The 17,404-nt window shown below is 41.5% G+C and overlaps 1 protein-coding gene across 2 annotated transcripts in view; it reads right to left on the minus strand.

Moving 5' to 3' along the window:
• The window catches only part of rimbp2b (RIMS binding protein 2b), an 80,883-nt gene that overhangs the window by 37,303 nt on the left and 26,176 nt on the right, over positions 1-17,404 (minus strand). For both annotated transcript variants that reach the window (XM_063896810.1, XM_063896811.1), the window contains one exon: positions 2,057-2,140. In XM_063896810.1, the coding sequence (XP_063752880.1) occupies positions 2,057-2,140 (84 nt within the window). The remainder of the gene's footprint in view (positions 1-2,056; positions 2,141-17,404) is intronic.

Raw genomic sequence — 17,404 nt, forward strand, 5'->3', positions numbered from 1 at the left:
TGCTGATAACAAGAGTAAACATGGAGATTTAATTTCAAGCTTGTTACAGAAATAAGTTATTGGGATTTTTTTTATCAACTAAGATTTGTTAGAAAATGTTTTAAATTCTAAATGAATACATTTATTTGAAAATTGGGCTCATTAATATATTTGAATATATATATTTGAGAAGTACAATATAAGAAAAGCAAAAGTTTAATTTGTGGGCCATATTCCATTATACTTTTAGAATTTGCTGAGGGCCGATTCAAAATGGCCTGCAGGCCACATTTGGCCCCCGGGCCGTAGTTTGGACACCCCTGATCTATAAGTTTAAAACCTTGGCAAGAGAATTTCCTTATTTATTCCTGAATATGCTTTCATTGTTTACCTAATAGACCATTCAAATCCACTATCAGAGCTGTCGCTAACATCTGCACCTTATTCTGTACGTGCACACTTAAGTATTACCTGAGAAGGAGAAGAACAGAGGAAGGACTAAAAGGTGAACCAGTGAGAACCAAGCAGGGAGTGACATTACTGTCAACTCGCCATCCCCTCACAATAGTTTACATTGGTCTTGTCTGTGTTTGTGTCTCTGTTCTGGAAGCTCAGTGCAGGAGGAGATAAGAGCTGTACTGCAGTCTGTGGAGGCCAGCCTGCCATTTCTGCACGCCATTTGGGGACAGTTTGTCCTTTGGGAAGCTTACCCCGGACACAGCAGCCTGACAATGGGCAAGGAGGGAAGTGCTGCTGTGGGCAGGGAACGTTAGAGGAGGGCAGCTAAGAAAAAAAGTCCTAACGGAGTGTTTATTTAGGGCAGAGAGCCGCACACAAAGACAGCTCATCTTAAGAAAAGGGCTTGGGGGCATGAGGGGATGAATTCAAATAGTCTAGGACCAAACAGTGCCATTTAAATTACTGTTGAATCTCTCCAGCTCCTGCCTTTCAGAGGAAAAAGCTCACTCCAGGCCATCTGCACTACTCTTTGCCTGCTTCTGCTCCTACAGGTTACACACATGTACTTTATATGCTCACTTCAACATTCATGAAGCAGCTTTTATAACAGTTACACAACTCCCTGTATTGTTTTTTCTTTTTCCAAACTCCCAAACCACAGACTGACAAATGTCTACACTTACATATTCACTAAAACGGTAGTGAATCTAACTGAAATGTAACCCAGCATTTTGTTGCAGAGCCCAAGGGGGAGCCCACTTTGAGAACAACTGCTAGAAAATCATAGCAGTGAGATGTCATTTTCTCTCAGAATAAAATCTATCTCGATAAAACATGGTATGAAGAGATTAGTTATTCTACTTAGTGACAACCAATCAGTTGGCTGAATGATCTTTGAAACAGTGAAATCAATTAAAAAGTTTAGTAAACTCAAACGTCAAGATGAGACGAGGCATGCAAAAAGAATCATGTCCTTTTTATTTCAGCTGGTTCTCGCCACCTTATGTTTTTTTTCGCTTTTCTTTGGCTTTTGTCCTCAGTGAAGGCCAATCCGGCAGACAGAATGACATTTCTGGGGCACTGTGAGAAAATGTCCTTCAAAGGGCATCAACCACCATATAAAAATACAAGACATGTGGTACATATCTCTGACCTTAAACAGTGGTGACCATTACTTGAAAACAGACGAGGTCATGTGAATTGTTGCAGCAGGGTTGTTAAGAGCTCCATGAGCTAATGTGTGCACAAATGCAAGAAACCAATAGCCACAGCCTGAGGATCCTTTCATACATCATAGTGCTGCATGCTGTATGTCTTCTGTGTTTGTGCATGATAACACACACTGCAACACTGCTAAAGTGTATCTCTCATGGTCAAATGCATTTTCCCATGCTAACGAAACCCGACCCACAGATACTGCAACTAGCAGTTAGCTGCTCCCATTTTTCAATTCCAGTCTTCACCGCCTGAGAAACAAGCTATCATTACAGGACACCGCCACTCATTTGCTCAGGGGACGTTTGTTGTGTGATAATAGTGGGCAAGGCTCTCAGGTACAAATCAATTTTAGCCTGAGTCCTATTGCTCAGAGGCCAGTGTATATTTTTGGAGCACTTACCAAAGTCTGGCATGTTTGATTCTTTTTCTTCACCTCCGCCTCAAGTGCTTCACACTCCTTCCTTCTGGTGCTGATCTCAGTCTCCTGGGGAGAGGGAGAAAAAGCAGACGACAGCTGCTAAGGTTTGTCAGGAACAGAAGCTTCCTCAGAGAACTCAGTGAAACTAGGCAGGGAATGAGGGAGCAGGAACATTTGATTATTCAGCAGTGTTTAGGTGTGTGAGTTCCTGTGTATATGTAGGTGTATGTGCAACAGAGACACAAAGAGATTATCTGGGATTATCCGATTGATCTAACTAAATGTTTTGCTGCCGAGAAAAAAAAATAGGAGGTTGGGATGATGATGATGATGATACAAAATAGGGTCTAGCCCTCTAAGAATAATGTGGGGGGGGGGGAAGGATAAAACACAAGTCAAAAGTTGTTGTGCCGTAAAAAGGTTTTGTATTTTGGTTGATTAAACAAAATGTTTGTGTTTTTCCAGAAGACATCACTTATTTGTCATTGTAGAATAAGCACAGGTGTAACTAATAGCCTTAGCGATGGCTCTGCTACATTTAAGGGTCCCAGCAGGCAGCATGCACACTGGCCCCTAATTAATTGTACTAATTACAGCTGTGCTTTTTCTGCTAGGTATTTCATATGTTTTGTCATTTGGAATCTGTCTTTGCTTTCGTTGCACACCATCACTAAATATGTCATGGTCATTTTTTCACCTGTCTTCCCAAGGATATGTTTTTGAGAACATATATTTTGTTTGGAACAGTATGATAAACATTTAATGACATGACCGAAAAAAGTCCATTGTTTTCAAATGCAGAAGTGATAAAAACGTGTGCAGGAATTTCTTTGAAAAATTAATATTCTATAAAGGTCAAACCAGTATCGAACTAACATATAATATTCCGTCAAGAGGTTTTCAAATGCCTGACATGTCTCCACGAAGCAGCCGTTTAACTGATCTGACAGCTGAATTACAATAAAAAGAGTTTCCTTCACAATGTGCGATTAGAGCCAATACCTGACTTAAGTCTGCAACAACTTCCACGGAGGACCATTTGTTCAGTCTTTCAGTAATATTTAGAGAGTTCATCCACACTGGCTCCTCAGTAGGAAGACAGCTAGATGTGGGATTTCCTCATCAAAGCTGCCTGTGTTGTTCTGCCTTGCTCTGGAAATGCCAGATATTTTTGTCACTTAACTTTAATCAGGAGGTTAATGCTTTCTGGCTTTCAACAATGAAGGATATACCTATCTGAATAAAGAATAGACAGCTTCTTTATGGGCGTGTCTTTAATGCATAGCCAACTATTGCACCGCTCTTACAGTACAAAAGTGTTACATCACCAACCAGATCCTCTGTTTATCATCGGACTGAGCCCTCCATCAGTGTACGAAGGACAGCCTTGCTATGGATGGGAGTGAAAGTGCAGCTGGATGTTCTAAGATTAGCGTATAGAATTAAACAGGATTTTTATCTGTGTCACTGTGAGCTACCAATGCACACACACACACACACACACACACACACACACACACACACACACACACACACACACACACACACACACACACACACACACACACACACACACACACACACACACACACACACGTGTCCCTCTGCAAGACTAAAATAAGCACCAGCGGAGCCACCAGGAGCCCACAGCACACAATATATGCTGCATGTTAGAATGCATGAATGTGCACTTCATCACAGAAACGCTCACAGCTCGGTTTAACTTTGAATGTATATTGTAATCCATTCAAGTGGAAGACTTCAGTCGGTTCCCCTCTTGACCCGAGTGCCGACAATATCCAATAGGACATTTAGCAATAAGGCCAGAAAGCAGGACAAACGGAAGGAAATTGAACAAGCTTTGACCCTTTGGAGATCTGTAACCTTGTTGTGTTTCACCCCAGGCAACTGACAGTGGTATGATTAAATTGTTGAAGCCTTATCTGTTAAACCCGTTCTACCAGTGATCCCGCTCATCTGTATGTGTTAGCACGCCTTCTAGTATGTGGTCTTTTCAAATGTTTTGGGATTTGTTCTAAAGTGAGGGCAAGAGTTCGCATTAAGCATGAAGTGAATACATTTAGGTTTACACTGCAAGATGGTGGTGCACTTATCTTCTTAGGCAACCTGTTCAACCAATAGCTGCAGTAGACAATTGCAGTTTGTGGTCAGTATCTCTACTAAGAAATGTGAAACCACTGCTGATGTTTCGGGTAATTCTTTATGCTTAAGAGTTGATTCATTTACTTTTTCAGCTGGGGGTGTGCTGTAGTTTGTATAGGATCCCTACTCCCTGGAGCTCCACATTTCTGGCTAACTAAAAGTCAACAAAAGAACACGCAAAGAAGAGTGATGCAATAAAAATGATGAGAAGATTAAAAAATAAAAGGATTGGACAAGTTCAAAAAGTGTTCCTATCGACATCGCCTAATGATTTCCTTTGAGTGAATCACACAGAGCCTCCGCAGACAGCTTGCCATCTCCCATGTGGGCTGGTATCTAATGTGTACAGTCCTTAGAACCAGACGGCTACAACATACACACAATGGAATTTTTACTCACGCGCACGCGCACGCACGCACACACACACACACACACACACACACACACACACACACACACACACACACACACACACACACACACACAGCTCTTAGGCTTGCTGAAGCCTATTTGTTTGGAGCACATTTGCCAATGTTCAATTAAAAATCCCTCTGATAAAAGATTCAAATGGCTGCCATTGTGAGTAATGAGCTCCTGTATAAGTGAAGAGGCGTTTACTGCACCGCAGATGAAGACAGATGAGAAAGACCATCCCCTAAGGGTGGATCTAGCATTCGTGCCTCAGTGGCAATAATGCCTGTGCACAAGAGAGGTGCATGTACAGCCATCTTTACCTCCATGTATCTTATGTGCTACAGTCTACGCAGCAGGAACTTCCTCCTGCCATTTATAGCAGAACATTGGGAAAAATCGATGTCTTTGTTTAAGGTGACTGTGTAGTGGGGTTTTAGTTCATAACAAGATTAGTAACGTCATCTGAGGAGGGAACCGATCCAAAAATAAAATCAACCACAGTTTTGATAATTGAGTATTAATCATTTAGCAAGCATTGATACCACTTTTTTTTCTTTTTGGGAACAGCGGTTCCCAAACTTTTTTTGCAGCGCACCCCCTTCTACGACGCACCCCCCCAAAAACCGCAACAAAAAACTGCAATAAAGCTTTGTTTTATCGCCATATAAAGAATCATGTTTAATCATGCGCAAATAACCAGAACATGCATGACGATAACAACATCAACAAAGTTTCAATATAATGCAACAAAGAAAAATTGCAACGATCCACAACATTAAAGAGCATGGGCTCAGAAACAGATAAAATAAATAAAAACGAGGATCAATCATTTCCAGACTCCCGCTCATTTTCTTCTCTCGGATTCGTTCCTATTCTCTCCGTCTCTGTTGCCTCCAAATCCTCACTCTCTCTTGGTCCCTCTCATCCTTCATGACTAACAACTTTGTCATGAGACGTTCCACTTGGCAGTTTCCCTGATTTCAGCCAGTTAATCACATTTGAAAGAATGAATGAAACGAGTTGGCGCCCTAGCCTACAGTGAATCGTAGACAGTGGCTGTCTTCTTCTACGTTTCTATCAAAAACTAATAAATTGTAGTTTTTTTATTTAAAATAAAAGGGATTACAAAGGAAATGTTTATTTTTTCCTGTTTTTTATTGTAGCCTATGCAAAAATCCCACTTAACAAACAACACTGTGTGATATTTTTACACCAGACCACCATTACATGTTTCATCTCGCGCACCCCCTGGTGGCAGCTCGTGCACCACACTTTGGGAATCCCTTCGTATAGAATAAAGCCAAATAAATAATTGAACATGTTTACCAATACTAAAAAATAATCATTACATGAAGCCTGTAGGAAGTAATAATCAATATTCCGAGTAACTGCAACACTGTCTTATTTTGAAACACTGTCTTATTCTGAAGTGCACTCTTATTTTGAAATGGTCAACTCGTAACCGGATGCAAACGACATTGAATGCAACATTGCTGGCGCTTGAGGCCGGACGGAGGAAAACTGTGGGTTTGAGCGTAGGTTTCCTCAACAAGCGAAATATAAATACAGGGTGAACAGGGGAATCTCTTGTGGTGTTATACATAAAACACACAATGAGTAATTCTCCTTATTGCCACTGTAATACCCTAAGAAGCGACTTGGCTTTATGCCACGTATACACTGAACTGGCCGGAAGTACTGTTACGACTTGAAGCAACCAATAGGAAGAGGCAACCGCTGGACAAAGACCCATCACAGATGGGGTGGGGGTCTCTTTTGGCTCGGACCCACGGACAGTGAACACATCGTGAATTCTATTCATGTTTTGGGCCTGTTCTAGTGTGTAGAGCTTTAGGGCCACAGCTGTGAAACGATTGTAAAACCTTCCACTACATCTTTTTTATTAAACACTCCTTTATAATTTTTGACATCCTGGCTTCAAATAAACGAACACATTTCTACAAGCCCTACACATTTCTGGCTGAGATGATATGGTCCACATGGTTAAAATTGCCATGTCAACATTAGCATTGTTATTGTGCGCATGTTAGCAAGCTCATGTTAGCATTTAGCTCACAGTACACAATTATTGACAAAGAACATAATACTACCAATAAGTACCTACACAGCTGGCTATAAGTTAAAAGTTACCACACATCTGGAAATATTTGTCATAGTTTGCTATGCACCAATCAAACTATGGAAGTTTTGGTAAATTAATCAGTTAAAAACAGACGAGGCTCAGCTGTGATCACTGAACACAGCCTGTGTTCAGCACCATGGAGAGTTCCCCTGGGACAACAGCCGCACATTGGGCATTCACAACAGCTGCATTTTAGTAATCAACTAACCCTAAATAGCAGTTGACATGGTCTCAAATACAACAGGTTAAGCTTCACTAATGTAGGTACTAGTAGAAGGTGAAATACCAGAATCCTCTGCTGGCTCTGATTGGACTAAACCCCCAGCAGGCAGGAGATAGTGTGTGATCGAAATAAAAACGGTTTTCTTGCAAGGATAACAGGAGTCCTTTCTTTCCTAAATGGATGTGTTTATTAAACACATAACGTAAAAAATTATAAAACATGTTAAACAACAACGTTGAACAACCAGAGTTATGACCTTTGTTTAGTTGTGAAACTGATGACTTTAGTTGAGTTTAGGGCATGTTTCTGACTGCCTCTTGCTCTTGCTACATTTCTGATGCCTTAGCAGCCGACACTGAACAGTGACAGAATCACGTGTGACAACTCGCCCAAATGCATAGCAGCTGCTTTGTTACTGGACCGTGCTAAAACCACATGATCAATTAGTCTACAGGATGTGCTGTCGGCTAGTGGTTTGGATTGTCGACTATTCTGTGAATTTCCTAACAGCATTCTCCTCCGTACGTTCAATGCAAATCAACATCTTGTCAAAATGAACCCATACTACAGTTTCATTTCTTCAATGACTAATTGACACAGAAATTCTGAGCTTTCGGTCTTCTGATCTTTAGTAGTTGCGAGAGCTCTTTGTATAATCTCTGGCGCGCAGGGTTAACCTCATTTCTCTCTCTCTCAACCCTTGTTGTGTCGAAGATGCATGATGCGTAATGATGGGTAATAATCCTGCCTATGGGTGAGCAAAACAACTGCTAACGTTTTCTACCACGGGTCGATTCTTTATAAACAGCAGCTATCTGATGGAGATCTCAAATAAAGACAGACATGCAGAGGAGTATACTCGCTCCAGGACGAGCTTTAAAGCAGCCTATGTTATTTTTTCTAAATTGTTTAAGTTGACTTTGCATTTAATTAGATCACTGAATACTAATCCTCTCAGAAATATAGGGGTACACAATGTGCTACAACTCAGCTGAGCTACTTTATAATAAACTGAAGGCAACCCTATAGAAAAAGCCCTAGAGAGTTGTTGTGCTCTGAAACATACAGTACATCAGCTAACAGTGGCCCATTCTGCACCTTTTCCTCTAATTTGTTGCCTCTCAAAATGTCAGAGGTACTTTGTAAAACATATATATTTGTTTCTTGTTTGTTTCCTTTCTCCAGCCTAGCTGCAGCCAAAGGAAAGGCCATTAAAGGGACTACAGGAAAAGGCATCTAACGAGGAGTGTTGTCAGGGTCTTTAAGAGAGGATTCCCTTCTATTACTCAACACCCAAGCACAAGTTTCACTTAGCATCATGTAGTATATGGCTATACTGCACAAACTGCTGGCCCACACACACAGTAATGTAGTGCAGCACAGCAAGCACTTGTGATTTCAAATCATTTGAAATGGCAGAGTAAGTTACATAACCCCCTACAGCTTAAGTCTGTGTGCGCAGGCACAGATGCTTGCACTCCACTAATACTGTACTCGCCTGCCGCCTGCAAGTGTGTGTATGTTTGTGGGGGTGCATGCATGTGTGTGTTTGTGTGTATGCACAGCAGCATGCAGACGGACTTCTGAATGAAACATTTCAGGAAAAACAAGTAACTCCCAGGAGGTCAGTGATTACATTCCTCCACACACAGAAACCAAAAGACATGACATGAGCAGCAGAAAGGGAAGTGTTAAGAGTGAGGTGAGGGTGAAAGGATTGATAGTGAATGAACGTACCATCATGAGGGAGAGATACGTAAAAGCAGTGAGGCTGAGATATGAATTCAAATGAAAAAGAAGGGAGAATGGGCAAAATGAAAAATGGGATGGAGGCAGGATTTACCGTCTAAGCTCCTCAGCTCTGCAGCATTTTATCCCGGGTATAAGACCTCAGCGAGGCCTCTTCTATCAGGCATATTAAACATCATGCAGCAGTGGCAAATGGAGTAGCCTAGTCTAGATTCCTCTTCCTCGCCACCTTTCTCTCTTTCTTTCCTCACTCTGTCTCCCCACCAGGTTCCACGAGCATTGGCGTGCTACAGAATCCCAAATGAAGCTGCCACTATCACCGGGGACTGACCTCTCTGAGCCACCCTGCGCTACACTACCTGCCTGCTGATGTTTTACGAGTCTAACACACTACTACTGAAGAGCACAAAGGGCGGAGAAAGAGAGAAGTAGGGGGAATACTGCTGGCACGGCCTCTTTAATAATAGCAGTGATGAAAGGAGACTGACAGGAGTAGAACAAAAAGGATAAACCGGGATCTATGAGGAACTTTAAGGCTGTTGGGATATGAGGCTAATTTGAAAGAGCAGGCTCAGTGTGTGAGAGAGGCTCCAGAGAGAGGACTGTAAATCTGATAATCCCACTGCATAAACACAAAGATGTCAGATGAGACTTTTACCTTAATGGAAACTAAACAATGACTCATGCATCCACAACAGACTCCTACAGAGATAAAGGAGGGGGGGTATTGCTGTGATATATTTTAATTTCGCTACGACAATGCTGAATTTAATAATGCTCTGTTATAAAGAGACACTACCGTATCATCGGAGAATAAACAGGTTTTATTTTCCTGTTTTGGCAGCTGAATCCATTTCGCTGACTAAAGGTCCGCAGAGATCTTCTGATGATTACTGCTGCAACCAAGCAAATGCTGGAAACCCACTGCTGCTGCCCACTCAGACACAGAGGCTTACTCATCCCCAGCTGGATTCACTGGCCAAGCTTCTGCAGACTGTCATTCGGTTCACATGGTAACCTTCATCTCTCATGGCAGCGCAGTAAACGCCTTGTAACAAAAGACGGTTCTCGTAAATATACATCACCTCTGCAGCTTTTATTGTGACTGATGTCTGGAGAAAACTCGCCCAAAAAAGAAACAACAGAAAAAAAATCAACCACACAATGAAAAGTCACATGTAAACTTTGGGGATTGGCTTGTTTTTCTGTATTATAACATTTCATTAGAGATTGAAGAACACAGCGCTTGATAATCGTGCAGAGATCTACAGAACTTCAGAGGATCACAGCTTACTTAGTGACTCACACACACACACGCACACACACACACACACACACACACACACACACAAACACACACACACACACACACACACACACACACACACACACACACACACAAGAAAACCTGGAACAAAACATGCCAGGACGGCATCCAAGCATCTATTTTTCAGTCAATTTTTGATAAAGGGAGGAACTATTGCAAATTCAACAAATTCCCTGAATATTAGTAAGAGCTTCAAAAGGTGCAGAAAGAGGTGAAAATGAAAGAAAAAGTGATGTTTCTTTCCCCCGTAATGGCCGTTTTCTCATATAAAACTCTCATACAACTATCTATCACTAAAGGATAAATACAGAACAAAACAAATGCTTACCCCAAAGTGCTTTTTCCAGACAGAGCTCACTCTCAGGCTGGGTATCACTCCCAAACAAGTGCTACCAAAAAAACATATACTTTTTTCCATTGCGATTTCTTTCTTACAAAAGTAGGCTGTAAATTGCATCCCAATTTGTCTGAACGGTCCCTGCAAACTCAATCGTCTTTTGCTAGATACACAATAAGCACTATGATATCCTGTTGTGAAAGATATTTCGAAACATAAACAACCCAGCAAGCGTTTCACTGAAATGAATGCTGGGCTGACCACAATAATTAGCAAATCTATTTTCACACAAAAAGAAACATGGTATGGTAGGTAGTTCCCATGGATAGATGAGATGTAAACTCAGCTCGCATTCACAACGGGACTTCAGTGCTGTATGTCACATCAACATCAGTTGAAGATTAAAATGTTTAATGTGTGAACTATCAAAATACAGCACAATGGTTTGAGAAAATAACACAAAAGAGGCTGAGAGCCATTATAAGAGATGTGTAGCCTCACTTGGCTGGAGGAAGTGAGGAACCAGTACGTCCTGAGTGTAAATACACAACATTCAGAGACCAGAGTTTCACGGCTCAGTCTTATTAGAGTGGCCATTAGCCGTGCAGGTAGATGAGCCACTGGGATGATGGACTGTTCTCTGAGCCGTCCAGACAGAGTGTTCAACCCTCAGGAGGCAGTGTCAACATTGGGAACAGAGCAGGGCAGCAAACACGGAAGAACAAATGAACCGTGAATCAAGACCCATTAATACCATGAACTGTACACACAGGAAATCAAGTTACATGTGGGGGCACAGCCAACACATAAACAACATTAGAGGCCTCTTTCTCATTCTTTTAAGACATCCTGCTCGCCAGAGATACAGCAAATAAAGCACAGCATGCCATTAACACGATGAAATTAAGTGATTTAAATCACAAAATGACTTTAAATTATATCTTGGGCATCAAAGCTCTTCTGTAAATGTGAACATGACAGTGTCTGTCCTCCCTTTTATTGTCTGTAGTTCTAGTATATGAAAAGATTTGCTGTTATTTTAAATGTCAATACAAAATAAAAACTATTTGAGTATCTGTAGGTATGCTTACCGATGCACACTGTCAGAGGTAACAACCACTTTATTTAATACATTTCAAATATGTGATAAATAATATCTAGATCGAACGTTCAAAGCTCTCTAAATCACATTTGTCTATGAGAAATGTTTCGGCAAAACAATTACTATTATTATTATCCAAAAGTTGAATGTCTAGTGGCACACAACTCATAAAAATGAGACTTAAATAAAGAAGTTAAGACATTGGATTAGGGGGGACTAAATACACCTATATGATGTGGCCATTGTCAGATTGCAATATTTGCATTGTTCCTTTGTTAAAGTAGAAAGTGCTGCCGTTTAACTAGAAATGCAGCATTATTACACAATATTTCATTTAAAAGCACAGAAAATTTAGTTTGAATTACTGAAGAGTAAACAGAAAATAACCAGAAAAAGGCTTGTCTTTAAAAAAATTGACAAAAAAATAAGTTAAAGGAGCAGCCATCTTCCCCTTTATGCCGTTTACTTTGCCAGAATTACTCATTCCTCGTCTACGGGGAGCTCTGCTCTCACATCTGCGCTCACATCAGTCAGAAGCCAACAGAGGAAGAGAATCTCTCAAACCTGCCATGATCAAATTAATTCACATCGAACCAGGCTGCCTGCTTGTCTGCACACTTGGGCCCCAACCAGATAAGCTGATTATAACACAAAAAATTACATGCTGTCCTATTTGTTCTGATCCAGTGTTATCCCGAAGTCTCTGGTAATGCAAAATCACTGACCTATGAAATGTCAAAGGTAGACTAAGAGGGATAATTATGAGGTATACGCAGTGATCCTTCACATCCAAACTAGGGCAGCCTTTGAAGGTGTCTCAGCTGTGAGAATTATATCCAATATTTCATCTACACTGGTAAATTAAAAAATGTATTAAGAGTCAAAGTAGCACAGGGTCTGCCTCTTTCACCGACTGGATTACAACCTGTGCTCCACTGTATCAGACAGCAGTAACACCTCTGTTTTAAAGCTGATGTGATCTTCTGATTCATAGCATTAATGCAGCGGACTCCCATACACAGTATTCACCAACCAGCACGATTCTGATTGATTGTCGCCTTTTCTTGCCCGGTTAAAAGACAAATTCAAATATGATAAACTTTTGGAAATCGCTAACTCTTCACTAATTTAGCCGTCTTCCTGCCCCGCACAGTGAGCTTGGGCTGTCAGCAGCTGAGGTGGCCTGTCTCCCGCTTTGATCTTTGGCCAGAGCCACAGACATATGCTGCTCCATCCTGCAGGGAGGAGCTGTACTGGATGCAGGGAACAGCTCTCCATTGCCTTTCCATTCATTAGCTACATTTCAACAGCTGGTGAGCAATTAGTTGGCTCTCCACACTGCAAAACCAATATAATGAGAACACCTTAACTTGTATATTCTTTGTAGAATGGGGTAGAAACTCCATGTTGGCAAATACATTTTTTCTACAAGACTGCTGTAAACTATTTTGTTTGTTTACATTTAATTCAGGCGAGAAGTCGGCAGATCCTTGTTTTTTTCTGACCTGAACCTCAGCACCAGGCTTAAACATCCCTGCCTCAGTCCAATCTTCAATGCTTGCCAAGAGCTGCTGTCAGCCTGGCCCCGCAGAAGTGTCCGTTAATGGGTGTTTAATGCCGGAGAAAGAGAAAAATGGAGAGGAAGGTCGTACGTGGTCTGGATCATCTGCTTGTAAACGTGCGAGTTAGAAAGGCTGCCTGTCTGTGAATTGATTATTATGAGGTGTCAGACTTGGCTTTTGGCCTCAGTGAAACCAGACAGAGTTGTGGGTGAAGAGAATCTGTGTCCAGTAATGGGAGACAGGTGGTGCCCACGAGGAGATAAAGAGTGAGGCTCTCACCCCACAGGAGTCTGGCACAATCGCAGCAGAAACAGACGCCTTTACATCCCATCTGGGGGAAATTAACCATCACTGCCAATTTACAGGACACTCAATTACTGTTCATTACCTGAGCGAGGAGTGGCTGTCTACGGTGGCAAATCATACAAGTGGTCAAACAGAGAAACTACATAATGCCAGCAATAGATATAGACACACTAGATTCATCTCTTTGACTGGGAATCAATGCTGAGATCACAACATGATATTGTTGCCATTTGCATCAACTTTGATTTACTACCTTTATTTCAAATGCAAATTATGTTATGTCACTATCAGTTTTATCGAATAATAAAACCTCAGCACCATCTTCAAGCACTGAGAAAGCAATTGCTTCTTTATTTCTTTATTAATGAAAAATATCTGTACTTGCCATAAGCTTATATAAATAATATTGCAAAAAAAATTATGCATAGTCCTTTTTCCCCCTTACCCTTTACAGCCATGCTAGTGGCTTTTTAAGGCTGTGCAAATTGCTAACGCTGACCACTTGCATCCTGACACTCCAGGGTAAATAAGAACTGCAAGTGTGAAACTTCTCAGGGCCCAGAACTCCTCAGAAGTCGCAGAAAGGTACATTTTGTAATCAGCATACCTTTGCTACTGAACTAAATTTAGAAGGTGTATCGTGAGGTATCGTGATCTCAGGGGTTCTAGACACAAGATCATGACAGGTGACATTTTTGTCAATCTGAATAGGAGTTAAGGCGAATATGCAGCCTGCTGTGTACAGCCAGGAGCAGATCGGGAGTCCAGCATTAGCATATAAACAGCAGCCCGGAGTAGATGGCTGCCACCGCATAAGGCGTGATTGTCAATATGCTCGCTTGTCTTCATCCAGGGATCAGAGAGGGGCTGTCAGGACTTTGATTCCTGCACAACGCGTGGCGGATAAACAGCATAAAAACAACACTCCAGCCTGTCAATCATTGGACTCTCCATTTCTACCACTATGCACTCCAATTTAAGTTTTCAGAGGCTCAAAAAAGAACTCCAATTTAGCTTTCTGCTTTGGAAAAATTGACTCAAGAAGGGTCCAAATCAGGCGAGTGGATAGGAGACAGAGAGGCAGGGCTCACGTCTTACTCCCGTAATAACCGATGTAGTGAGCTTTTTGGTTTCCAGGATCCAATTATTCCATTTTTTTTTTACAATCTGTGAGGTTGATTACAGAACTAATGATTCCTTTCTGTATGCAAAAACAAGCTCAGGTTAATTTAGAAATGTGTGAATAGCCAACACATAATTGTGTTCTTCCTGCAATAAAAGATGACAACCTTTACTTGGAGACCGCCGAGAAAGACTATATATAGGACTGTGTGTGCGTGCGTGCATGCGTGAGTGTGTGAACCAATGTTTGTGCTTCTCAGAAAGGAAACCACTGTAGAGCCATCGGTTTTTGCTGCCTCCACTCAGCGGGGGCTGGCTGATGCTGGGTTGGAGGGAACAGAGCAGACAATAATACTGATCCAAGCCCTTTATGCTCACTCACTGACACTCGCAACCGATAACTGGAATAAGCTCTCATACAGTAACAGGGCTTATAAGTTTTAAAGGTCTGAACACAACAAACATGTCCTCACAGATATTGTTTTACCCGTTTTGCATAGCAGCTAGAATACACTGATAGAAAACACAATGTATAGTGTTTGACGGCTGCTCCTATCAAAGCACAGCCCAGTACAATCAGTGAATTGCGTAACACATGAGGACCCTACTGATTATCTTTCCGCAGAGAACACTGAAGCAAATGTTGCCCTGCTGTAAGCAGTTACCATGGCATTTGTGCTGGCAAAGCAAAAATGTGTATTTGAATGAGAAGAGATGCTGTTTTGCGAAAAGGTTTAACATCTACATACACGTTGATGCAGTGTGTCACTGTGGCGAGGTTCTCCTTTCTCCACACAGAGTACAATGCCACATCAAAAGTGTTTCTGTGCAGCCTTGAATTGCACAGATCGCACTGCAGTGAATTATTATATCATACAGAAAGTCTGCATGATTTTCAAAGCATTTTTCAGGCTTTGAAAATATGGGATAAGAATAATGTGTGTGTGTGTGTGTGTGTGTGTGTGTGTGTGTGTGTGTGTGTGTGTGTGTGTGTGTGTGTGTGTGTGTGTGTGTGTGTGTGTGTGTGTGTGTGTGTGTGTGTGTGTGAGTGAAAGAGAGCGTGACATTACTTCTCTGATACCCTAGCTCATTCAATTAAAACTCTGAGCTACTTCAAATATCCGTCTGAGGCTCATTTACCACCTTAATAGAGTCACAGCTTAGCGTTGATATCTGAGGTTCAGCTCATGTGAGATGTCAAGGCAGACATATTCTCAACACACTCAAATAGAATATAATGTGCTTTTAATTTGTGGAACATCATTTGCCTGTAATTTATCTTTTCAGATTCTGGTTTTAGTATGATGTGTATTGCTTAAATTACAGAAAATGGATAACAGAATATTGTTTAGTTAGTATTTTCTATTGTAAATGAACTATAAACTTTACAACGTAAGTAAATCTATGGTCCCCACACTCGGGTATATTCATAAAATACCCATTATCTTTAGTTTGCACAAAGACTGAAAACAACTAACCTGACTTGTTTTACATATTTCGTACAAATTGAACAAATATGCCCGAATGTATTTATTAGGGAGATTAAGAAAGAGTTTTTCTAATCTTTTGGACCCGGGGTAGCTGTTGCTATGTTTTCTTTACAGACTTTGTTTTAACTATACTAATATGCCTGCAAACTAAATATTGAGCTAGAACCAGCTTCAGTATTCTTTATGATTTATTCAGGTCACCAACCTTACCCTGAAAGCATAGAGAATGAATGTAGTGAGTTCATTTTTGGAAATCAACTCTCTCACACAGAGACAGATAATGAAATCAGCCTTGGTTCAAGCTAGAGTATGATTTTCATGATAATAAGATTAGGATCTCCATGTTAAATTTTATCCTTATCAGTGGATGGCACGTTAGGGATTCAAGGCTGTGTTAAAGCTAACATGCTGCACTGTGAGAATTACCGACTATCCCATTCAGACGACCCATTCTTCTGAAAATACAAGCCTCTACTTTGCATTAAGATGAGACAGAGCACACAGGAAGCCTGCTGACAACAGAGGACAGATCATCCTCTCTTCTTCCGCTGGCCCCCACTGACCTGCCTTCACACTCCAGTACACCGAGAGAGAACCACGCTGCACGCCGCCGGCAAAACACAGCTTTTACCAACTCCCAAAAAACATAGTCTGCTGTATACAAACAAATCAGTGCACCTTGCATTCTCCTTTACCTTAAAAACTATGAACTGTGAAAAGGGACAACCAGAGGGGCAAGGGGAAAACAGACGGACAGAAAAAGAGATGAAAACAGGAGGAACAGGAAAGATGAGAGGAAGAGTGATTGGTAGCTGGCTGCCATTCTGGCCCGGTGGCCCCACGGCTGATGCACAGGGTTGCGTAATGGGTCTGCATGCAGTGTGAAGCGCAGCAAAACAAGGCTTCAGCACATGTAGCTGAAGAGACCACTCAAGCCTTCTGGGGAAGGGAAGTTATTTCAGTGAGCACATACATACACAGGATGAGACAGCCGTGTTTCAACACAGTGAGTTAAAAATAGAACATTCTTAGTATAAAAACAAATCAGAGTGCCGGTCAAATCCAGACTGGCACGAGGAGAGAGATAAAACGTTTCTTGCAAAGACAGTCCTGAAAGCTGAACTGGGGGGCATTGTAAATAAGAGGAGGGCCACCGTTGGGGGTCAAACCACTCTGAATCTGAAACAGCTCACATCTCTCTCAGACTGTGATCGCACCTGACACGCACAGGGCCGGGCAGCCGCAATACAATGAATGAAACCAAAGCAATTAAGAATCAGCAAGAGCAAGTTGGCAGATCTGTTATGCAATTGCCAGCCTGTGGGGCCGTGTGTTAGGAAATGGCGGCAGACATGCCTGTTGTGTTTCTGCTGCACATATATGGCCATTAAT

Source organism: Eleginops maclovinus, chromosome 12 (genome assembly GCF_036324505.1).
Source record: "Eleginops maclovinus isolate JMC-PN-2008 ecotype Puerto Natales chromosome 12, JC_Emac_rtc_rv5, whole genome shotgun sequence".
NCBI classification, from domain to species: domain Eukaryota; kingdom Metazoa; phylum Chordata; class Actinopteri; order Perciformes; family Eleginopidae; genus Eleginops; species Eleginops maclovinus.